The 24,448-nt window shown below is 43.4% G+C and overlaps 1 protein-coding gene across 1 annotated transcript in view; it reads left to right on the top strand.

The window, feature by feature from the left end:
- Positions 1-7,955: 7,955 nt before the first annotated feature.
- Positions 7,956-24,448, top strand: part of VSTM2L (V-set and transmembrane domain containing 2 like) — a 97,283-nt gene continuing 80,790 nt past the window's right edge. The window contains exon 1 of the mRNA XM_029614127.1: positions 7,956-8,338. Coding sequence (XP_029469987.1) covers positions 8,221-8,338 — 118 coding nt within the window. The 5' untranslated portion in view covers positions 7,956-8,220. The remainder of the gene's footprint in view (positions 8,339-24,448) is intronic.

Raw genomic sequence — 24,448 nt, 5'->3', positions numbered from 1 at the left:
TAATTAGCTAACTCCATAGCTTTCTTGAATTCAGATACTGTTTGTCTCCACCACCTCCACTGGGAGGCTGTTCCACACTTCCACCACCCTCTCTGTAAAGAAATATTTCCTAAGATTACTCCTGAATCTACCCCCTTTCACCCTCATCTCATGACCCCTCGCTCTAGAGCAGGGGTGGGCACTTCCCATCCTCGAGGGCCACAAACCAGTCTGGTTTTCAGGATATCACTAATGAATATGCATGAGAGAGATTTGCATGCCCTCTGCCTCAGTTGTATCCAAATCTATGTCATGCATATTCATTAGGATATCCTAAAACCTCAACAGGTTTGTGGCCCTCGAGGACTGGAATTGCCCACCCCTGCTCTAGAGCCTCCTTTCCATTGAAAAAGGTTCACTTCTGTCATATATCCCCTATCTTACCTTTTCTCTAGGGCAGTGATGGCGAACTCCAGTCCCTAAATGCCACAAACAGGCCAGGTTTTCAGGATATCCGCAATGAACATGCATGAGATAGATCTGCATATAATGGAGGTAGTGCTACAAATCTCTCTTATGCATATTCATTGCAGATATCCTGAAAACCCAGCCTATTTTTGGCTCTCAAAGACTAGAGTTCACCATCCCTGCTCTAGGGTATATATGTTTAGATCTTTAAGTCTATCACCATATGCTTTAGAACAAAGACCACTAATCATTTTAGTAGCCACCCTCTGGACAGACTCCATTTTGTTTATATCCTTTTGAAGGTACCAGCCTTCAGAACTGTACACAGTATTCGGAGGTCTCGCCAGGGACCTATACAGGGGCAATATCATATCCCTTTTTCTGCTGACCATTCCTCTCCCTGTGCAGCCAAGCATCTTTCTGGCTTTTACCATTGTTTTATGCACCTGTTTGGCCACCTTAAGATCATCAGTTACAATTACCCCCAGATCCCGCTCATCTTGTGTGCTTAGAAGAATGTCACCTCCAATATGGTACCTTTCCCTTGGGTTTTTGAATCCTAAATGCATTACTCTGTATTTTTTACCATGAAATCTTAGCTGCCAGACCTAGGAGATTACCTTCCATTTCACCCTGAGGAGACAGTCTCTGCTGAAGGGAGCAGGCATTCATGGTTCCAGTCGTATGCTGGGCTAAGGCTGGTCTGAGCCCTGGAGAAGAAAAAGACAGGTTCAAGACAAACAGGTAACAGGAGAACTTCTTAAAGGCACAGGACACTGGAGCTCATCTGCTTCATTGCAGGGAGAGGCAGGGGTGAATCTTTGGGTATTGTCTTCTGCTGGTGTGTATGGCATTTTCTTCTGCCAGTCACTCCCCCTTTTCACTCTCTTCCTTGCTACTTTTAACAACCCAGACATGCATATGAAAACAACTCGTAGATAGTCAAGCAGCAGGAATAATGGGGTTGCTTCTTCATTTCAGACCACCAGCCCTCCCTTCTCCATTGGAGGGGGGGGGGGGGTTTACTGTTCCTGCTGCATGGCACCTCAGACATGAGTCTAGTCTTAGTCCTGTCACCTCTTGACCAGCAGTCCTCTGCCACGTCAGTGCTTTTCTGTCTGATAATTGCACTTGGCTAGGCTGGTTTTTGTCTCTGGGTAGATTTGAGTTGTTTTCGGTTCTGTCCTGGGCTTAGCTTCTGTTTAATAGAAAGCACCTATAGCGCTTAAGTCCACAGACAGATCAGATAACCTGGACATGTATTGTCATTCTGTATTGTCATTCTGATCTTGTTTTTCTGTTGAAACATATATGCCAGCATCCCTTATATGAAGTCAGCAGAGAACCCAAAGCAAACAGGGACACCAAGCAACTAGCACTGCTAAAGAAGGAGACCTGTTGTGAAGGCACTGGATAATGATTCTGAGCTTCCTTTTATACAAGGCAGGGAGTGATCTCATGTGTACTTGTCACAGGAAGTCCCGACTGTAGGACCTATAAAAGGGCTCAAGGGCTACAGGAAGTTCAGCCATGTTCCTAGGATGCTTTATGTTGCTGGAGGCTATACCAGAGGGTAGGGGCATTACACTCAACTGTGAATATTCTCCCAATCCTCCTCAAACGTACATTGAAGGTCCTTGCCCATTTTACCTCATGGTTAAGCTTCCCTTCCACTGGTGGGAATAACCAGATATACATTTTGGTGATAAAACCCCTTTAGCTTCCCCCTTTCCACACTAAAGACTTTAAAACTGGTTTTCCTTCCTTGTTCTAAATGCTTACTTGGTGAAATCAGTCAGTAGCAGAATCAGATGTGATACTGAGTGCCACCAGGCTATCATCAAACTTAATGGAAGGGCAATTGTACACAATCTGAGCCATTGTTTGGCTCTCTCCACTTACAATTAAGGATGTGCTGGGAAAAACATTTGTTTTAGTTGTTTTGTAATTCATTTTTGTTTTGTTTGATGTTTATTACAGTTTGTTTAATTTAATTAAAAAAAACATCAATTCAAAAACAAATAGAAACAAAACAACAAAGAACAAAAGGAAAAGAAGGGTCATATAGTACCATGAGTGGTCCTGGACTAGCCAGAGTTCAGACTCAGCCTGGACTCTGGTTGATTTTTTTAATCATCTTCTTTATTAATGAGAAGAAAACAAAATAAAAACAGTTCTGCTTTTCTTTGCAATTCACAAAATAAAGACAACAGCATAACTCACAGTTCAGCAGTATTAGCCTTCATTTTCTCTTCCCTGGGGCCCTCTGAGTTCTATGGGCCTAGGTTGATATCCCCTTCTAAGGAGAACGTTCCTCAGAGCAGAACTCCCTTTCTTCTGTGACTTAAGGTGGACCAGGCTTTTAAGGAGGGTCTAACATACACTCCTTCTCAGGTCCTCCTACTGCTGATAATCACCAGTGTTGTGAACTTAAATAAAATTAGCTATCCACCCCCCACCCACCACTGGGCAATCTCAGGGTGGGTGCAAGCTTTTTTGCTTCTGTGTGTGAAAAATTACTGTGCTGCCCCACCCCCAATTAATTCAGTGTCTGTCCCGGGCTCATCACATAAAGCCCAGCTCCATCCTGCAATCTATATTTTTAAAAACTGACACCCCCCCCCCTGCCCAGAACCCATGGATAGGGAAGGGTATTAGGTACCCTAGGCAGTCTTACAGCCTTGCACACACGCCACCCCACACACCCCCACATCCTTTACAGACACACACAATTCAATTATGCATTTATAATAAATTTTACCTGAAAAAGAACATTCAAAAGTACAGTTTGCTGAAGCAAACATAACACTTACAACCTGCATATTATATTTACATGCACTCCTGTGGTGCCAACCAGAAAACTCTGCAAAAAAGACACTTGAACTTCTATGGAATTAGACTTTTTGTAATGCGTATTGGGTGAGAGCTTGGTCCTCAGAAAGTCATGAACAAACAGAATTACCAGTACAATATAATAAACCTCCCATACCAAAAGAATCCTACCAACCTTATCAATGAAAAGGCAACACTGCACACATTACACCAGGCTCTAGAACACCAATAAAAGAGCTTATTAGGAAACCAGGCTGCTTTACATCCCTACACAGAAATTACATGCTAGCAAAATATCTCACCTTGGTCACATATGCAGAACACAGAGAGACCTCGCCAAATACAGAATAAAGAGATCAGAAAGTATAAACAGAAATGTTCTGAGAAGAACTGAACTGGAACCCACAACATGCCAGCCTCAACATGCAGAGCAACAATGGAAAAACAGAAACTTACCATTCTTCATAAAAACATTAAATAATAAAATCAAGAAATATAAAACAATCATTATAGTAAATCATATTCATAAAAAGAATATTTCAAACAGTTAATGAATAGAATATACAAAATTTCCCAAACACCAAGAAAATATTTCTAAATATCTGATGAATTAAAAAATCCAATAATTAAAAAATGTTCTATTCCCCCCCAAAAATAAATAGTTTGAAAGAGCAAAATTATCAAATTACACTCAATAATTTAAACTAATAAGGATTAAAAAAAAATCTCCTGCTCTCCATACCTGTGATCTTCTGATTTCCAGTCACCCTGAAACTGTGGTGGACTGGGGGAGGTAGGGATGCCCAAATGTTATCTTCTCTCTCACACACATGCACAATAACACATTCATTCTCTCACACATTCCCTCTCTCTAACATACACAGGCTCTCTCTCCCTCACAGATACATTATGTATATGTGTGTGTGTGTGCACGCCTGCCTCTGAGAGCCTATATGTGACACATGGGCTCTCACAGGCATACAAACATACACACAGGCTCTCACACAGACACATTCACAGGCTCACAGGCTCTCATACACACACATGCTCCCAGCCACTCACACACATGGCCTCCTGTTGTCTTCGGGTCATGTGGGATGAGCTCCACTATGGCCCTAGGCCTCCTGATGTCTTCGGGCCGGCCCTGTGGGGCTTCCTGTTTGGGGGGGATGTGGAAGCTGTGCAAGCTCATGGATGTGCATGCAAGCAACTGGAAGACGGGCCTCTTCGACAGCCGCCAGCGGCTTGAGTGCTAGCGGCTTGCAGCCTCTCTGCTTCTTTGGCTGCTGGCGGCCCCGCGGTCTTTCCTGCTGCCACCAGCTTGCCGCCTCCCCCAGGTATGCTGCCCCATGCAAATGCATGGTATGCTCACCTGGTTGCACCAGGCCTGGGCCTCCCCCTAGCCTGCTGATTGGTCCTGCCCCATTAGTACCAGCTGGCTGCTTTGTTGTACAGTTTTATGCACTATGGCTGTACAACACAATGGTGCCAGCCTCAGGGCCAGCTGGGGCCATTTTGAAGCCAGGACTCAGTGTGGCAAGAGCAACTGGGGATAGCTCCTGCCCTATTTTGCATTGGGAGATGCTGTGGATGAGGTGAGAAGGGGTTATTTAAAGTCTATGATGCTGAGGCTTTCTTTTTGCTTCTGAAAGGAAAGGAAATTAATCAAAAACCCTGAATTTTGGCTGTTTTTTTCTTTTGTAATGCTGCATTTTTCATTTACTTAGAAACTGAAAGCATACTCCTACAGACAATGGGGGTCATTACAATACATTGCAATAGACCTATCTGTGCTCACTGGCATGTCTTTACTGAAAGAGTGCCGGACATTAGTCAAGTTGACTTAGGGACTAGTCACTGTTTATTACTGGCATCAGTAGCATGGGATCTATTTAATGTTTGGGTACTTGCCAGATACTTGTAACCTGCATTGGGCTTGATGGACCCTCGATCTGACCCAGTATGGCAAATTCTTATGTTCTTAACAGTCTTGTTTATTTATTTATTTATTTATTTAATTGCATGTCTTCCATAAAAATCCAAGCAATGTGCAATAAAAAATAAATATTAATTAATTAATTTATAAAAACATAAAACATAAGCTGAGTAAAAAAAAAACCAATAACCATAACAGTGTAGGTTCATTAAAATAAACATCTTAACTAAGAACTAATGCAAATATCTTCAATTATAGATCAAATGCTTTCAAAAATAGTGCAGTTTTGAGGCCTTTCCTAAATTTGTTAAAATCTCTTCCAGGCATAGTGTGAGAGGAAGGGAATTCCACAACCTGGGAAGCTAGATAAGAGAGAGGCATTTCTGGGGTTCTTTCCATCCTGAAGTCCTTAAAAGACAGAAGCTAAAGCTGTGACCAAGCTCAAGCCTGCTTGGGATAGACACAAATGCCATTCAGTGGCAGGGCAGGTTAGGGAAGAGAAGAGGCATTCACTCAGTGAAGGCTGAGTCGGCACGGGACGGAACCTACTGACGGGCAGACTGGGTGGACTCCTCATATATTTCTTCTTTACACGTGTGAGAAGACATAAATGACTGCCACCTTTTGATAAAGCATCAGTCTTCAAGGGAGTCGATCACAAGTTGCAGGTGTTGAAACATCATACTGCCTAGGACCTGAACATTAAAAAGCCTGTTGTTCAACAGATGGGTGGTATAATATATGAGACATAAATACAGTTTATAGAAAACATGGGAAAATACTTCTTTGCTGAGAGGGTGGTAGATGTCTGTAGTAACCTTAAGGCAGAGGTGGTGCAGTCCAATGCTGTGACAAAATTCAGTCGTGTTTGGAACAGATGTAATAGCAACAGACTTTGGAGGTTGCAGTAGCTCAAACAATCCATTCTTTACATCTTCCGAGCAGAGGCAAGGGAAATCAGGTTTGAGTAAAAATAAGAACATAAGACGTTGCCATACTGGGTCAGACCAAGGGTCCATCAAGCCCAGCATCCTGTTTCCAACAGTGGCCAATCCAAGTCACAAGTATCTGGCAAGTACCCAAACATTAAATAAATCTCTAGCTACTATTGCTTAATAATTAATAGCAGTTTATGGATTTTTCCTCTAGGAACTTATCCAAACCTTTTTTCAAACCCAGCTACACTAACAGCTGTAACCACATCCTCTGGCAATGAATTCCAGAACTTAATTATGTGCTGAGTAAAAAAAGAATTTTCTTCGATTTGTTTTAAATGAGCTACTTGCTAACTTCATACAGTGCCCCCTAGTCCTTCTATTATCTGAGAGAGTAAATAACCGATTTATATTAACTTGTTCAAGTCCTTTCATGATTTTGTAGACCTTTATCTTATCCTCCCTCAGTCACCTCTTCTCCAAACTGAGCAGCCCTAACTTCCTTAGCTTTACCTCTTAGGGCAGCCGTTCCATGAGAATGGGAAGTGATAAAATGAAAACAAATGGCATATAAAGGAAGCAGAGCCTAGTGACACCATAGACCATGGGGTAGCCTGATTGGAACCAGGATGCCACAACTCTCCAGAAACCACCCAGGTTGATGCTGGCAGGTTGGTGGTGGTTGGGTACCCTCCAATCAGGTGATAAGGAGAGAAAACTACAACCAGTTATAAGGCAGCACATCCTGGCAACAGTTCAATTTAATCCGGCCATGAGGTAGCCAGATTAAAACAAGCATCCTAAATCTCCCCAGAAATCAGCCCAGTCAGTGCCAAAAGGTTATTGTCTGTTGTTCTGGCAATAGCCTCACTACTGTTGGTAGCCATTTAGATGATTACAATAATCTTGATGGTAACAAATGGGAAGGGGTGGGTTGGCTTGGGTGCTGCATTACGGGAATTTGTATGCCCACTCGGTATTTATCTGACTTCATTTACTGTTAGGTTTGTTGTATTGTTTGTAGTATGCAGAAAGTGCATGATGGTGGGGAGTGTCACAGCTGCTAGATTACAAGTTTAATGGAACTAACTGGTAAAATAATGCAGAATTTATATTCAGTGACTTTTCTAAATGTACGAAATAATGGGACAAGACCATGTGGATATGAGTGGTTATTTTTTTGGGGGTAGGGAGGGATGGAAATTTAACCTGCAAAGCCGGATATGGAGCTGTTTTAAGCAAATTATGCAATGTTAAAGAACATTAAAAGCAGATACGGGCATGAGTCCTCTGTATGGCCCGTGGGAGCACACCAACAAAAATATAAATCATTCATCGATTTCAGTATTTAATTGAGCAGAAAAAAATTGTTCTTTCCTTTTCTCCACAGAGAAATACCAGAAGGCAAAGAGCCTGTATGAACATAAAAAAAAAATAAAAAAATTTGCAGTCCCTTTATTGATGGGGAAGCTGAAAACAAATATTGAATTTCCTAACGAGAACAAATGCGGTAAGCAGACTGGATTTAGTTTATTGCTTCTTCTAGGTAGCTTCCCTTTATTTATTTTAGCAATATGCTATATTTCTTCGGTAACAGGTCCTGTGGGCTCGCCAGCGCACTCCTCCCCCCTACCCCCAGCCCCTCTGGGTTGTTTTCTCTTCCCCTCCCTGCCCTCCTTCCTCGTTACAGCCCGATCCGCCAGAAAGTTGTCAGTACGGCTTTAAATACGCCTGTCCTGGAAAAAAAAAAAAAAAAAAAACTTTGCTGATAAATCAACCATTCAGATCCCTCCGCCTCACTGGAGGCTCGGGGCTGAGGCTACTGCTCCCACCGCAAGCACAGCGCCTTCCGCCGGAGGAAAGAGTTCTGCAGTCTGGCACCGCACGGAGCGGGGAGCGAGCTGGGAGGCGATTGCTCTCCGCCCTGCCAGCGAGGAGGGAGCGCCCAGCTTCCGCGGTGAGGGCACGAGGACTCTGCTCCCCCCCCTCCCCCCGACAGTTTTTCTTTTTGTTGTTGCTGTCGCCGCTCCCCCCCACATGTGAGACCGGACGAGGTTGCCTGGGACCAAGATGGGAGCTTTCGGAGTGACCCTGGGGATCTTACACTACCTCGGACTTTACATCCAGCTCAGTGACACTTCCAGGCAGGGTGGACACCCACAGTGGGAGAATCACATTTCTGCAAATGGTAAGCAGCCTTTTATAGAGGGGGGTGGGCATCAGAAGCTCCGTTCTGTAACTCACCGAAAGGGCAATGGTAATAAAGTGTCTCCCTCCAATGCAAAGACGAAAGACGGTGATCTCTACTAGTACACTTGTTTTATCTTGATTTAGTTTGAACAAATCAAGCCCAAATGATGCAGTTTAAATATCACTTTCTGCCTATTTTCAGAATGTACTAAAGCGATAGGGCAGAGGGTAAGATATATCGCCGTGCTTTGGCTGCTAAATAGCTTTTCAGAAGGCTCGTCTCTGTCACACAAGATTGTTCAGAGAGCTGGTCATCCTTTCCTCCGTCTGTCCGAAAGGGGAAAAAAAGAAAGTAAATGTAAAATAATACAGCAAGCCTGAGAAGTGCCGCGTTCAGTGGGGGGGATGTTGCAGGCAGCTGGCTCGGCTCCTGGATCTCTCCTCATTGAACCTTTTCTGAATCTACACGGCTTGGTTTGAGTCTTCTGCTACCATAGTTTGACTAAAAGTAGTAAAAAAAAAAAAAAAAAAAAAAAGCACTTCCTGACAGATGCTGCCTTTAGGAGAGCAGTGTTGCAGGAGGTGTGAGCAAGCTTTCTGTGCTTATGCAGTCAGGCCGATATTTGTTGGATTTCATGTGCTCATTTTTTTTTTTATCTGTTTTATTTTTTGCCTTTACAGAAGCAGTCAGACTTTTTGTCGTGCAGATTTTCTGTGCCGTGTGCTAACTAAGCCACCACCTAACCTAAGCAATGTGTGTTAAATATTAGAAAAATTCTGTTTGCTCTCCCTCCCTTCCTATCTATTTACCCCTTCCTCTCTTTTCTTTGCTGTCTTCCTCTGTTCTCTCTGCCTCTCGTATGTCTTCTCTGTTGCACTCTTTCACTGTCACTCTTGTCATAAATGTATTCTCTCTTAGCTGTTTTAACATGAATGAGATTGTCTACGGTGGCATCAGACTGTGAAGGAACGGCTGCACCTCATTTGCTTCTCTTCGGGACCTAATTGAGGATGCCAGGCGTGGGGTCGAGTTCTATACTTAGGTCTCTGCAACAGAGCTCAATTTTTAGTTTGTAACTAAGTGTTTTGAGCCTGTAGCTGGCATAAACCCTATGAGGAAGATGGAAGAACTGCTGGGCATATTCTGTTTATCAATTAGCAAAGGCCTCCTTTTTTTTTTTTTTTTTTTCCTTCTTCTTTGCCTTTCAAATATGTTTATCTGTGTTCCTGTTGTAACCAGTCTGCAGGACAATAAGTTCTGAGAGCATAGAATGAAATTTGGTTAAAATAGCTGCGGTGTGAAATTTTTATTGAAGGTAGAAAAGATTGTGAGTTAAAGGTCTTCCTAAAGAAGAATCTCAGTAAGTGTAGGAAATGCATATTTAAAGAATTTTTTTGTGTGTGTTTACACAACTGCTAATGAGGTCAAGGTTCCAGATACTGTAATTCAATGAGATATACGATCATTCAGTGCATTTTTGCTACCAAATCCAACTTTTGGAAACCTTATAAAGTTTTTATATTCTGACATCTAGTTATAAATACCCTTGTTATAACCAGGCTGGATTCTACGGTTGTCTTGCTTTTTTGAGAAAGTTTAGCTTAAAAAACCATTTTATCTGTTCAGTTGGGTCATTATAAGATGCAACTGATGCATTACCACCAAACTCTTAGTTGACAGCAATGTTTCTTTCCCAGATCTCACTGCACAGAGCATGGTTGGGTACATAAGTGAGGAAAAGCTACATTGGGCAGGTAGGGACTCAGAACTCAGCTGCAGTGAATTCTAATGGCTTTGTCTGAACAGAGAGAAATATTGTTACAGAACTGTGAGTTAGTGGGGGGTTTAAGCCTTTTCATGTTTTTCTATATGAAAGGCGATAACTGTGTCCTCTGAAATTTTGTGTGGGTAGAAACGTATCTACTGCTTTTTACTTTCATCTCTCTGGAGTCATCATGCAACCAGCCACCAGCCTCTAATGCAGGGCTTCCTTAACCTGTCTCAGTAACCCCACAGCCAGTTGGGTTTGCAGGATATCCACAATGAATATGCATGAAATAAACATGCATATACAGGGCAGCAGTGGGGTATGCAAAGAAATCTCATGCATCTTTATTGTGGATAGTTTGAAATCCTGACCGGTTGGGGTTCGCTAGGATTGGTTTGGGAAGCCTAAGAACATAAGAACAAGGTGATCCTCTCCTCTCAGTGCTCCCACTGGCTCTGATGGGATCATTTCCTGTCTACTTCTGCTGGTAGAGGTTGGGAACACATGGACAGTCCCTCTGCTTTATTCTGCTTCACAGAAGAGTAAAGGGAAAAAAAAATTAAGTAGTGACATTTTTTTTCAAATTGCTTGAATGCATTGTAGAGCCCTGGGGTAAGACAGGTCTGTAGCAATCTAGTTTAGCGCAAGACAGACACCCCATATTAATGATCCTGTAGTAACGGTGATGAGGGGATGTTAAATAACCCATCACATGAGCACCTGAACTCTTCCAGTTTATGTGCAACAGAGGGGAGCCTGCTCTGCACATTTTCTTCAGTGCCATGTTCCCTGAAAAGTATATGAAGAGCAAGTGCGAGCCTTCCTTATCGGCTGGCTTCAAAATGCTGAATGATTTAATAAAACATATAGCACTCAAAAATGTACAACTTACTACTCAAAATTCCTTCGTCCCATTCTATTCTGTTACCTTAAGCATGCTGCATTAAAACATATGAACAAGGTACCCAAATCAGAGCCAGGATCCAGAAAGTCTTTAACGAGACCAGTAGGGTTGGCCTGTTGGCGCAGGAGATGGGCTGTATTTTGGTTCAAGATTGCAAACCAAGACCATCTCTTCTTTTGAGTTGGTGCAGAAGGGGAGCTGTGTTCACAGGAAGGGGGGGGGGGGGGAAGGTGGGAATGGAAGGAAGGCAAAGAGCTGGTTTATCTTGGGCTCTACTCTGTCTTCAAGGTTACAAAGCTTTAATTTCCAACAAGGAACCTTCGAGTGCACCTCCAAAGGGGAGAAGAGTGTAAAGGCAGGGTTCTTAGCAGAAGCCAAGTTTGGGTCCTGTTGCCATTGATATGGGGATGGAGAGTATTGCCTGATGCTTCGACGCTCCCCACAGAAATGTCAGAGCCAGGGATCACTGAGCCACTTCTGTCCTTCTGCCTTATGAGTTCATCCTAAGAGGTCCCTTAGCTTTAATAGAGCTCTCTTCTGAATAATTGTAAATATACTTATCATAAGTCTAAGGTGTTCTTTAGAGATTTCTCTCATAAGTATTATGTATTTGGTTTTGGATATAGAAGTATCGGTCTTATAGTAACGCCTTTTGTGCGAAAGTTTTGTTATATGTAAACCGACCTGATTCGATACTTGTATTGAGAATGTCGGTATATAAAAATCCGAAATAAATAAATAAATAAATAAATAAATAAATAAATATAGTGCTAAGGATTTAATTTATACCAAAGGCTTTCCGGAGTGCAGGATCAATTTCCATTGAACATGAAACAAGAATCTCCTTTAAACGTATTAGTCATGCAGAGGAAATATAATCTGCATGCCTCCTTTTGCCTCAAAGTGCAGCTGTTCTGTTAATATTTGTCTGTGATCTTATGAACTCCTCCTTGCATCTCAACAAGGGGCACTTTACACTGCATTGCTCGCCTGGAAGGCACCACAGGCCTTGGATGTGATCCTTATTAGTAAACGGCAATCCGTGTAAGACAGCTACAAATGCTGAACAAAAAGGTCCAGGCAAAAGATCCGATCAAAATTTCCTTGCCATCCCAACTCTACCAGTGTGGTACTCATTGCATCAAAGGGCAGGTGTAGATGGATGAGTTTGACTGTGTCTTGGATCCTATCCTAAGGTAGAGCCCAGCACCTCAACTGGTTTGCTATATCCCAAAGAAACCTTACCATTGATGGAAGAAAGCTGGAGTTTCTATGAGCTTCACTAGATTTGGACATACTTTTGAAATGTGGGAGGGCATTACAAATGTGCCCAGAATCATGTACGTGAAATTTTTGACACTGTCTGCGAGTATAGACTGACCCATCCATTTCACATCAGTAAATGAGTGAGTCAGCCTGAAGCTTCCTCAGAGCGTGTTGGGTTGGGAGAAGGAAGACAGGACTCTCGTAGGGAATGGCTTATCCCAAGCCGACTCTAGATGCCTTTTGTTCATATTCCAGTTAAGATCATTGTGGCAGGTTTACAACTCCCAAAAATGTTTGAAGACCGCCTTAGAGTAGAAGTGGGAGGGGCAGTGATTCATTTTGAAAATATGGTCTTTTAAAAACGGGAGCCTTCTCATGATTCTGACTTGAATATGAAAACATTTGCAACTGCGGGCATGGGAAATCCTTTTACAGCTGTAAGTGACGGGAAGGTTTTGGTGCATCTCGGTTGTGAAATAGATTTGCACCCAGATGTAGGAGAAAAAGAATTGAATAGAACACTTTGGGCCTGATTTTAAAAAAAGCATTTACATACTTAAAATTGGGGTTTACATCTGTAAATGCACTTAACTCATGTAAGTGGGCTTTTGCAAATTGCTACAATATATGCCACTGAATTGTCCATAGGCTTTACTCGCATAAGTGCATTTTACTTAAGTAATGGCTTCTGCAAATTGCTACGCTAGTATGTTACATTTACATGCACAGCTCCTTTGGAAATTGCCTCCTTTGCTCCCTTCTGCCCTTGAAATTACTGTAAAATTCTAAATATCAGTACTAGAAAGCGTTAGGAAACTGCTGATAGACCACACTTGCGATTTGGGTGGGAGAGGTTATTTAAACTGCAAAAGGTAGGTTAAAAATGGAAGCAGGAAAGAACAAGATCTGTGGAAAAAGTCTCCAGAAACGCAGCCAGTTTCTTCGTGACTTGCATCTTCGGCCTCTTGATTGAATTCCTTTAGTTGCAGTTTCTCTTCCTTTTAACGTCAACAAACTAGTTCATTTGGTAAGTGAGAGATTAAGGAGCCTAAGCCCATATCCCCCAAGGTTCGGATATTAAATTGTCTTCTCCTGTACTGGTGCGTTGTTGTTTATTTCAATAATTACTCACACAAACACTTACAATTCTGTAAAGGTTTTTGCGGAAGCCTCCTGATGAGAATTAACCCCCCTGCTGTGACTGTCCAACTGCTGTTTGCTAAGTATTTCAGCTTAATTACTTATGACACTTATTCCTTCTAGTTGACCTGCTGCTGGGTGGTGAGATCCATCTTTTTCTTCATTGCTCATATTAATGCTGCCATATTTCCTGTTAGGATTTCCCACATCTAGCTTGACTTACCCTCGGCTGTTTTGGCCACCAGGAGGTGAATACCATTAACAATGAACTATCGGGTTTCCCCCCAGATCTGTCCTGTGGTAAAAGGAGATGTTCAGCCGCTGTCCATATTCACAGCCAGCAGTAGCTTGAGACCACCAATATTTTCCATTGTCGCGATTTCCGCCCCCTGGTGATCCACCTTACTGGGTCCCAGGTTTGATTTCACCCCCAACCTGTCCCCAGAGGCCTCCACCCTGAACTCCAGCTCAGAAGAGGAGGGGCGCTGGCCACTCTCCCCTTATTATATCCTATGGGAGGAAAAATGATTTTTTTAGTTTTCTTTTTTGTTTCCATAGAAAATCACAAGAGCTGGCCCATGTCATTCAGTTTTTTTTTTGTTTTTTTTTACTCTATTTGATTATATTGGCATGAGTGCCAAAAACGGCTTATAAAATTTAAAAAGCGCCTGTTTGCAGTCATATCTAATTCTAAAGAGAAAATACCATGACCTCCTCAGCACATCACAGCATTTGTCTGTTATAAAGTGGCATTGACAGTCCCTACCTCTTGCACAGGCATCTTGACGCACTATTCACTTATGCTCCTCTCCCCAGTTACATACTATTGGGACCCACCCTTTACCCATGCACTTACATCCCGTTACACTTGATGTGGCTGGGCAGACTAGATAGGTCATAATGGTCTTTCTCTGCCACATACACACACACAAAGATGAAAATGGGTGTGTGAATCATGCTTCCACTGCTGGAGGCTCTTGCTACTGCTGGCAGAATACGTGCATGCTGGGTGAGGCTAGGAGCGAGAATAAAGGTCATTAATCTGGATGTCTCTTAGATAAATCAGCAAGCAGCAGATGCAAAGTGGGACACAAGGTAGCATGTACCGCTACACTGCCAAGAGGGTCATCTCTTCACCTCCAGGGAATGTATGGGTGCCTCCCCCGGTGGCATGCCTAGTTGATAGGGCAATGGCCATTTGGACATGCTGTTCCATGCTCTGGGTAGTCAGTGGAGAAAAAAACCCTAAACTTTAGATAAAAGAGAATTACAGTAACACTAAGAAGCATGAATAAAGAATGCAGAGGTAAGGTGCACAGAAGACATTCAATTAACTAAGGAAAAAAGACAAGTAATGTGACAGACTATTCAGGGAAGATAGAAACAGCATGTGCTTTTCTAATGCATGCAACAGAGGACCATACTCAGAGCACTCACACACAAAGGCACAGGCACAACAGAGAGACAGAGGGGGAGAGCAGGCCCAAATAACACACCCATACAAGACAGGAAAGCCCAGCAAATGCCACACCAACATCCCAGATACGGCCAGACATCCCACAAAAAGACATTTGCAAACACATGCCTGCCCCCATTGATGCTCGGCGACAAATATGTATAGGGACTTACCCATTGGGATGAATCTTCTCCAACAGCCATAGGTGGTCTTCTGTGCCCTTGTATCCTTGAGTGTCCTCCATCAATGAGCAGACCCTTTTGTAACCTTCTAGCTTCTGATGCCCAGGGCAGTGGTTCTCAACCCAGGCCTTGGAACACATCCACTGTTTTCAGAATATCCACAATGAATATGAATGCGACATATTTGTATGCGTTGTCTCCATTGTATGCAACTCTTATTTATTTCTTGCATATTCATTAGAGGTTTCCTGAAAACCAGACTGAGCAGGTAGTCATGAGGACCAGGTTGAGAACTACTGCCCTAGAGGATCAGTTGCAAGAATGCAGGCAGCAGCTGGGGGGTTACAATAAAGGTGCTGGTCCTGGCTAGCATCCTGGGTCTTAGTTAAGCAATGAATATACACATGTGATGCTTATATTTTTATACTGTGTCCAGTGGCACATTTAGCTTCTTTTAAAGGGCTCAGATTTGCTTGTGCTGCCCAGGTACACCTGAGAGCCTTCCTGTGCTTTTTGTATCTAAACAGCAGCCTCTAGCAAAGAAGCAAGAGAGCATCCAGCATAGAAAAAAAAAAATCACTTTTTGGCCTCCAGATGTGCTCGTTGGGTGTTGCATGGCATGTTTGCCTTCATCAGTATGCATGCAGCTCTATTCAGAGCAGCGACTGTAGGAGATATGCAGGAAATCCTGGCCTCTAAGGATTGTGTTGTAGAAGATAGTAGGGTAATTTCAAGAGTAGGATGGCTAAAGGCAGCACCTCATCTACTATGTCATGACTTCAGGGATATAGGGTAAATGATGCAGTGATGGGGTTCTTGTGTGGGATAGATAATGCTGTAGTTGCCAGGGTCCCTAGCCTTGCTGGCATGTGTGGAAAGGGGTTGCCATAACAGCAGTGCAGGGGTTGAGGATGGCATAGTGTGTGTAAGGAAAAGGTGTGTGATTAGTGTCCTGTGAATGCTGTTCCTTCAAGAAAAAAAAAAAGGGATGGGTGAATGATGGAGAAGAGAGAATATGCAGGTGAGCAAGTGTGTTCCATTTGGACCTTGTGTCCTTGCACTCTAGAAGTTCCTCATGCTCTGTAGCTTTCTAAAGCTTTTGGGGTTTGTTACTTGACTAATTAAGTGGTGTGTTTTTTGTTTATTTTTTTTTTTGCCATGTATGGGAGTGCTGGAATTTATCCAATTGATTCCTCTGGAGCTGGAGTGAATAACTGTTTCAGTGAGTATGCATATAGTCTGGAGCTATAAGTGTGGACAGGCATTTGTGACATCTTGACTTTAGATTGGGCAGATATCGTGGCCTGAGAATGCTGGGTGTGATTTCTCTGCCTTTTTCTACAAAAGTACTACTAATATAACAATTTGTAGATTAGTCACAATAATACAAGTAATCATCATACACACAGTAATATAATGACTTTTATTCAGGGCAACAACTATGGTGCTTTAATCCTAAGGCATACCATTTGAAGTCTTGTCCCATTTGTCTTCAGCTATCTGCAATAAAAAAGGAGCCAACACATCTGAAAGAGAAATTGCTGATGACTGAAAAAAAAAATCCCTGATTATGCAGCATCCAGAATATCTGCCCAAACTCCCAAAGAAGAATCGGAAGCCCAGGAATTAATGGATTACAGTGGGCTCTGATAGGATTAGACCTGTGGACCAGAAACACCCAATCTCCCCAATTGTGCAGCATCCAGAATCTGTCCCCACTTCCACAGAGGATTCAGAAGCCCAGGAATACATGGATTACAGTGGACTGTGTTATGGTAAGACCTGTAACACAGACACCAACTCTTCCAAACGATATCCATAAAAAGTGCTTTTTCTGCATTGGACAATGAAGATACTCCAGAAATGGAAAATGAAATAGTATCTGAAAAGAATCCCCCAAATACTTTCAAACATAACAAGAAGCCCTTTGAATGGCAAAATCAGCAGTGGCCCACAGAAACCCAAAATACTACCAAACAACATATCAGAAATCTAATTCTGCTGGGTGACTCTATCATTAGAAGCATCAACCTGGAGACTCATTTTGAGGGACAAACAGTAGTTAAATGCCTTCCAGGATTCCCTGAAAAAGAAATCAAGGAGTATAAAACTGATGTTATCATTTTATATGGGGGACCAATGACCTCACTGGAAACAGCATCGAAATAGTAGAGAAATTTCCAGACTTTGGGGAAGCAGCTTGGGTACATGGCAAAGACAATTGCCTTCTCAGAAGTATTACCTGTTTATGGGAAGGGAAAGGCTAAGAGATGTAGATTACTCCAAGTTTTGAGTCATGTATTTAAGTTAAGAAGAAGGATTTGGATATACTGAGGGCTAGAGCTGTGTATGGAATAGTAAGACTCTATGGTAAAGGTGGCCCACATTTTGTCTGTGGCAGGGAAAAGGATTCTAAGTGAGAAACTCAGAAAATATGTCATCAGACAATTACACTAGAGGATGAGGATGGCAGAAGGAAGTCAATGGAGTTGAAACTTTGCCCCAACACATACAAATATAGAAAATGAGTGGAGAAAACTACAAAATTAGTCCACTATTAAGCAGAAGTGAAAAAATGATGCCCAGGAAAAGCAGCAATCCAACAAAAGAAAGCTGAAAAGATGTGTGCACAAATGTTCATGGTCTGAGGAACAAAGTTCTAGATTTGCAGGCCCTAATGTGTTATGTTTGCCAGTTGCGGGAGCTACTCACCCAACTGGTGGTATTCGTCTCTTTACTGTTGGGAAACATCCAACAAGCTCATCATGGCAAGATGCCACCAGTGCCTCATACTTCTCTGTAGGCTGTCCCTAGGCACGCATGCTCTACACCATTCCACCTTTTTAAGGGGCCCGCAACCAGCACCTCCCAATGATGTCGTATGGCTGGGTACCTAAGGCTTAGCTTCGCACCCTAATATCATCTTAGCAATGGGTCGTCTACACTGTCAAGTGTGGTGTGTGCTGCTGCTCCTTCATTCCAGTCTTGCTTCATCTTTCCTGTCCAGCCTGCCTTGTCTTGTCTTGTCCAGCATTGCCTCCCTGCCTGCCCTCAGACTGACTTCTGGATCTGATCCTAGCCTGGACCTTGACACCCTTGTTCGTTGGCTGCCCTTGACCCTTGCCTGGACATTGATCATTCTAGTTTATTGCCTGCCTCTGACCCTAGTCTGGCCCTGGACCTGTGCTTACATCACTTCCACAGAGACTCACGCCTAAGACCTTCTGGCCACCGGAACCCAAGGGGAAAGGGGTTGGTATAGGTGAAGCTCCTTTTCTGTCTCTTCCCTGCGTAGATCTACCAGCCATCAGTGAGGGCCTACAGTGCCTTCCCCGTAGATTGAGCCCACAGTAACAAGGGTCCACAAATCTTACATAATGATGGAAGTAGTCTTGTATATTGTTGCTATTATGGAGTCATGGTTTAGCCTCATGAATGGGATATGGCCAGTCCAGTCTATAACCTGTTGAGGAAGGATAGAGGGGACAGGAAAGGAGGAGGAAAAGCTCTTTATGACAAAACAATATCCTAGTAACTGAAATACAGGGGGTGTGGGAAAACAGGAAGCATTATGGGCTGTCTTAAAAAATATGATGGTGCTTCCATTCATACTAGTGTTGTCTAGAGGCTTCCAAACCATACATAAGAATTGGACAGAGATCTGGCTGAAGACATCCAAAAGATGGGAAGGAAGGGGGATGTGTTTCTTGTTAGAGATGTTAATCTCCCAGATGTGAACTGGAGTATCCCTGCTGCAAAATCTGTAAGAGCAGAGAGATTGTGGATGCCCTTCAAGGAGTTCTGCTTAGACACATGGTGAAGGAACCCATGAGAGGAGGAGTGAATCTGGACATGATGCTTTCAAATGGAGATAATGTCTCTCATGTCTGAGTAGGTGCTCACCTGAGCACCAATGACAGCAGCCAAGACGGAGGGAAGTCACACAAAAATCAAGGTCCTGGGTTTCAAAAATACAGACTTTGCTAAAATGGGGAAGTACTTTGAGGGAGGAGCCAGAAGACTGGATGAAACTTAGTGAGGTGGAACAACAAAAGGAGCTATGATAAAGGCAACAAATCTTCATGAAAGAAAACTTAATAAAAGTAAGTGGAAAAGGAAACCAATATGGTTCTCCAAAGAGGCGGCTAAAAAATAATGGCAGAAAAGATCAACATTAAAAGTACACAGAACCTCAAAAAGGAACGCCCGGTGAAGCTGAAAGACACGTGGAAAGAAAGAGGTAAAGACAGACAGGAGGAAGGCCAGAAGTGGTGTAGTAAGATTGAAAGAAGACAAGGGTCATTGTGTGGAGAAAAATGAGCAAAAAGCAGAAATATTAAATACTTCAGTTCAGTTTTCACTAAATAAGACTTTGGAGGAGGCCCTTTGCTGGTCAACGAGAGTAGAGATGGCTGCCCAGAGAAAGAAATAACCGTGCTGGGGAGACTGGACTACTGTGGGTCTTTTTTTTTAGCCATTGTTTACTATGTTACTGTATGACAGATATTACCAGAGCCACTTTGCATCTCTGGAAAGAGATAAGGAAGCTTAAGCAAATGCACTCTGTGGCTCAGAGCTGGATGGGCCTAAAATACGTCAGTGAACACCCCCATCTTTGCCTAATCTGCTGCTGTTTGGCTTCCCACAGAGCCCCTGCTCTGGATTTGAACAGCAAAATTCTTATTTGCTGTCCAGCCCGAAGAATGACTTGCTTCTGGCTGTGTGTCAGCAGCAAAATAAATAAATGGATCCTGTGCACAACGCATTGCTCAAAACTCCACAACCAGATTTTCACAGCTCTGGAGCATGAAACTGAAACGTAAATCATAAAACTCTTAACTCGGCCTCGGTTTTCTGCCTCCCTCCTAATGCAGTCTAGTCTTTGCTGTCGTATGCAATGGGTCTTAGGCAACCAGGACTGGCCAAGAGTTTATGAGGTTTTGGAGTTGTATTGACTGCGTGATCACCGGTTTATCCGGAAGAGGAGGAATGCACTTTGTCAAGCAGCTTCCAAATATTTCTTCACTGACATTTCAGTAGTAGGAACCGTCTTTACCTGCCTGAGAAGAATCAGATTATGGTACTGGAAATGTCGCTTTCAGCATGGAAACAATTAACATAGTCCATCATATAAAAATAATACATGCAAAGGAGGGAACAAATGAGAATATTTTTCCTCCCTAATGCATTTCTCTCCTGCTGTATGGAACCCTTTGAGACAAATAGGATTACAGAAGTAATAGCGATGCATGCATTCTTCACTAGAAAGCAGGCAAGAGTATAATCTGGTTCCTTAAATTAAAACAGTGAAGAAAACATCATTTAGATTGATGTGCTGTGCTTAGGAGAAGTGGAACTGCTAAGGGTTAATCCTTATGAACAGGTGGGGAAGGCAAGAGCTTGAAGATGTGTATATGTGTATAGATATATATTTTGTAAAGAGCAGCACATGAAAAACATAATGAGTTACAAATAAAGCCAACTATCTTTCATTAATGGCTGGTCTACATCAAGTTTGTTCCCGATGCTGCATGAGTCGGGGGTGAGAGAGCAACCGTTCATATTCAGACCCGGCAGAAACTCTGCCACCTCCTTCCCAGGGATCCTCGGGCGCCCGCCTGAAAGAGATGAAGTATTTATGTAATTCAGTTTGATATTCCCAGAAAGCCCAGAGCCTGATTCCATAAAAACATAGTGCAATCAAATAGATTTTTTTTTTTAAATATGTATTTTATTAAGAGGCACCTCATTGAGAGCAACAAGCTGCGGGTTATAAATATTTTAAATAAATATAATGCACATATAAAAACAATAGTCTGAAAAGAAATCCAATCCTGCCATAAGGCAAGGGCTGGCTTCCCAATGCCTAGCCCTAGGTCTGTGCAAGGAAGCAGGTCTTAGTGTTCCTTCGGGAAGGCAGCGGGCACCCTCCCACGCCTCTCGAGGACAAGACGTCTACAGCCGAGTTCTCGGGGGGGGAGCTAATCGCACCTGGAGATCCCGTCCAGAGGAGCTGAAGGACGCACTAGGCAGGCATCCCTGCAGGAGGAGGCTTACATAAGATGATCCGCCTTAATCCAAACCTTTGAAAGAGCAGCCAGAGGATTTTAAATTCAGGTTGGCTCTGCAGGGGTAACCAATGTCGTTTCTCCAGAACCGTTTTTGTAGAGTTTTTTTTAGCATTTTCATAAGTACTAACTCTGGGATCGCCTCATTATTCTGAGTTGCCCCAACCCAGGACAGACTTTTTCTGAATTTAACACTTGGTTCAAGACAAAAAAAAAAAAAAATGCAGGAGAGAGGGGAAGCTGATGCAAGTCCCGAGCCCTGATAGTAATGGGTAAGTAACTGGACACGCACCTTGTGTTGAGTTGTACGATACTGGGAGGGGAAGCGGGAGCAGGACCCCCAGCTAATGCCACAATCGGCTCAGCTGCAGTCAAACTTTCAAGGGGTTTGTTTTTGTTTTTGAAGCTTGTATGTTGAAGCCCTTTATTGTGCGTTTTTTCAATGGATTCCGTAACTTTGGGACTAAACCCAGGATTGGCTGACACGGAATACATCCTGACTCTTTTACAAAAGGCTCTAATAAGAGAAACATAAAACTTGATGGCAAATGCCCACCACTGAGTAGGTGGGGCTGCATCAATCTCGCTCTCCTCCTTGACACCTAAGCCACAGATACAGATGCAAGAGAAGGTGAAAGGCCAGTGCCCAGATGCATTCCCTCCGCCCTGAGCCCAGCTTCTTCCCGTGCAGGAAAGCTGGCCCTTGCCTGGAAGACGAAGCACGAGAATCCCCACAGAGAGAAAAATCCAGAGCAGCAGCAGCTCAAGGCCCCGAACTTGCGTCGGTGTTAGGTGGGAGGCTCGCTGGGACCTGATCCACAGATTAGAATGATGCTTTTAATATTTGTTCATCTCTAATGCAAATGTGAGATCATTAGCCTGACAGTTATTAGGGCTGGAAGGAATGACATCTCCATGCAGGTTATGAAAGCAATAAAGCTTCCAAGCTCTCCTCTTGTCAACTGTGCATGGGGGGGGGGGGGGTGGAAAAAAAACCCAAGAGAGGGGCTCCTCAGGTCTGACACCTTCATTTATCACAGGCCAAGGGCGTAATTAGAGGAGGAAAGCAGGCCCGCAGTGTTACCCAGACTCGTTTTTAGGGGGGGAAATGATCCGCACGCCAGGTCGGGCGACTTTTGCGTTGCCAGCTTTGGAGTCAGGGATGGCAGCAGCTCTTAAAAATGTTTTCAGGAGAGCTGAAACAAAGACTTCTGCTGGAAGAAAGGGTAGCTTTTGTCTTTTTTTTTCCTTTCACCTCAGAGCTGGATATACATGAGACGGTTTGTTTTCAGTGGAGGGTTACACTAATAACGTTAGATTTAAGCCCTAAGACACAAAAGCAGCTGTTCAGCCTTCTTGTCTTTTTTTGTTCTTTTTCAATCTCCTAAGAAAAGCAGCCGCTTTAGACCCTTCCTCTTCCTTTACTGGATATTGTAAGAGATGGTTGAATATAAGCGGCTACTTTTTGTTGTGAAAGCTGGGTGGTGGCCCAAATTGCTGTGAGCCAGAATGAGATGGTGGACCCCTCCTTATGCCGATGATGGGCCTGAGTCTTGGCAGTTCTGTTGGAAATATAAAAATATCTTCCCCAGAGCTGAAACTGAAGGTAAGAAGTGCCGTGCTCTGCCAGAGCACTAGCCTAGCATCCTGTCACCGACAGCGCTCGCTTCCTTGCTGCTCCTTCCCAGATGTAAGAGATGCTAATCCCCCACCTCTGCCTAACTAATAAGTATTTAATGGCAGGGCCCGATTTCCCATCCTGGAGTGTTCATAGGCAGAATGGTGGAGATGGGGGATTTCGCCCCCAGACACATAAGGTCAGCAGGGTAGTCCCAAAGGTTTTGGTGCTTTCAGAATTTCGTGCCCTGGGCACTTGCCTATGTTGTCTATGCCTAAATCCGGACCTGGTTAAGGGACCTCTCTTCCAGAAACTTGTCCAAATCATTTTTTAAACTCAGCCGTGCTATTTTGACCACCTCCTCCAGCACCAAATTCCACAGCTTAATTGTGGGTTGGCTGCTTAAAAAATGCTGAATATAGATAAGGTTATATTGAAGAATCCCATTGGGCTGGGTAAGCTACAGCCTGAGGCAGCATGATGGAAACTCTCAATCTGTGACTCAGTCATTCCTTACATTCTCGCATCATTTCATGATGGAAACTCTCAATCTGTGACTCGGTCATTCCTTACATTCTCGCATCATTCCATGATGGAAGCTCTCAATCTGTGACTCGGTCATTCCTTACATTCTCGCATCATTCCATGATGGAAACTCTCAATCTGTGACTCGGTCATTCCTTAAATCCTCGCATCATTTTATGATGGAAACTCTCAATCTGTGATGCGGTCATTCCTTAAATTCTTGCATCATTTCATAATGGAAACTCTCAATCTGTGACTCGGTCATTCCTTACATTCTCGCATCATTTCATGATGGAAACTCTCAATCTGTGACTCGGTCATTCCTTACATTCTCGCATCATTCCATGATGGAAGCTCTCAATCTGTGACTCGGTCATTCCTTACATTCTCGCATCATTCCATGATGGAAACTCTCAATCTGTGACTCGGTCATTCCTTAAATCCTCGCATCATTTTATGATGGAAACTCTCAATCTGTGATGCGGTCATTCCTTACATTCTCGCATCATTTCATGATGGAAACTCTCAATCTGTGACTCGGTCATTCCTTACATTCTCGCATCATTTCATGATGGAAACTCTCAATCTGTGACTCGGTCAGTCCTTAAATTCTCACATCATTTCAGAGTCGGCATTTATAACTTCTGACAGGTCAGCTTGCCCAAGCACTGCTCTTAATGGGACACTCACAATCTCGGAAGAGGCTGTGTCCCACTTTTCTTAGCGACATATGTATCTGGCCAAAGGAGAAAGCATGTAAATTCATGCTGCAGTAACTCAAGGAAGGGCTCCGCCTTTAGCCTCCCTATCAAGACAGGTGGATTGTGTGTCACAATCCCACCCATTTTGTGGGGTTTTACTCTGAGAAAGGTTTGATGATGCTGGATGTTTAGATGAGAAGGGCAATGATGTAGACTCCTGAGGGCGTGGGGTGAGGGAGGAAGGAGGATCTTTTGGCTACATAGATCACCTAAATATATTAAAAGTGCAGCCTGTACAAAGTTCATGGTCTGGGGTCAGGACCAGATGTGAAGGTGGGGGCTGCTGTGATTAAATCCGGGCGGGCTGGGTTTCCCAGCGATAGCCGCCCTGAACCACAGCACCTGCCGTGCAGCTCCGTCACTGAGCTTCTGTTTGTGAAAGAAATCCAACCCCGTTTAAAGGCCTTGGACGCCGTACA

The sequence above is a fragment of the Rhinatrema bivittatum genome, chromosome 8 (genome assembly GCF_901001135.1).
Source record: "Rhinatrema bivittatum chromosome 8, aRhiBiv1.1, whole genome shotgun sequence".
In the NCBI taxonomy this organism is placed as follows: domain Eukaryota; kingdom Metazoa; phylum Chordata; class Amphibia; order Gymnophiona; family Rhinatrematidae; genus Rhinatrema; species Rhinatrema bivittatum.
This window is presented reverse-complemented; position numbering and strand designations above follow the sequence as displayed.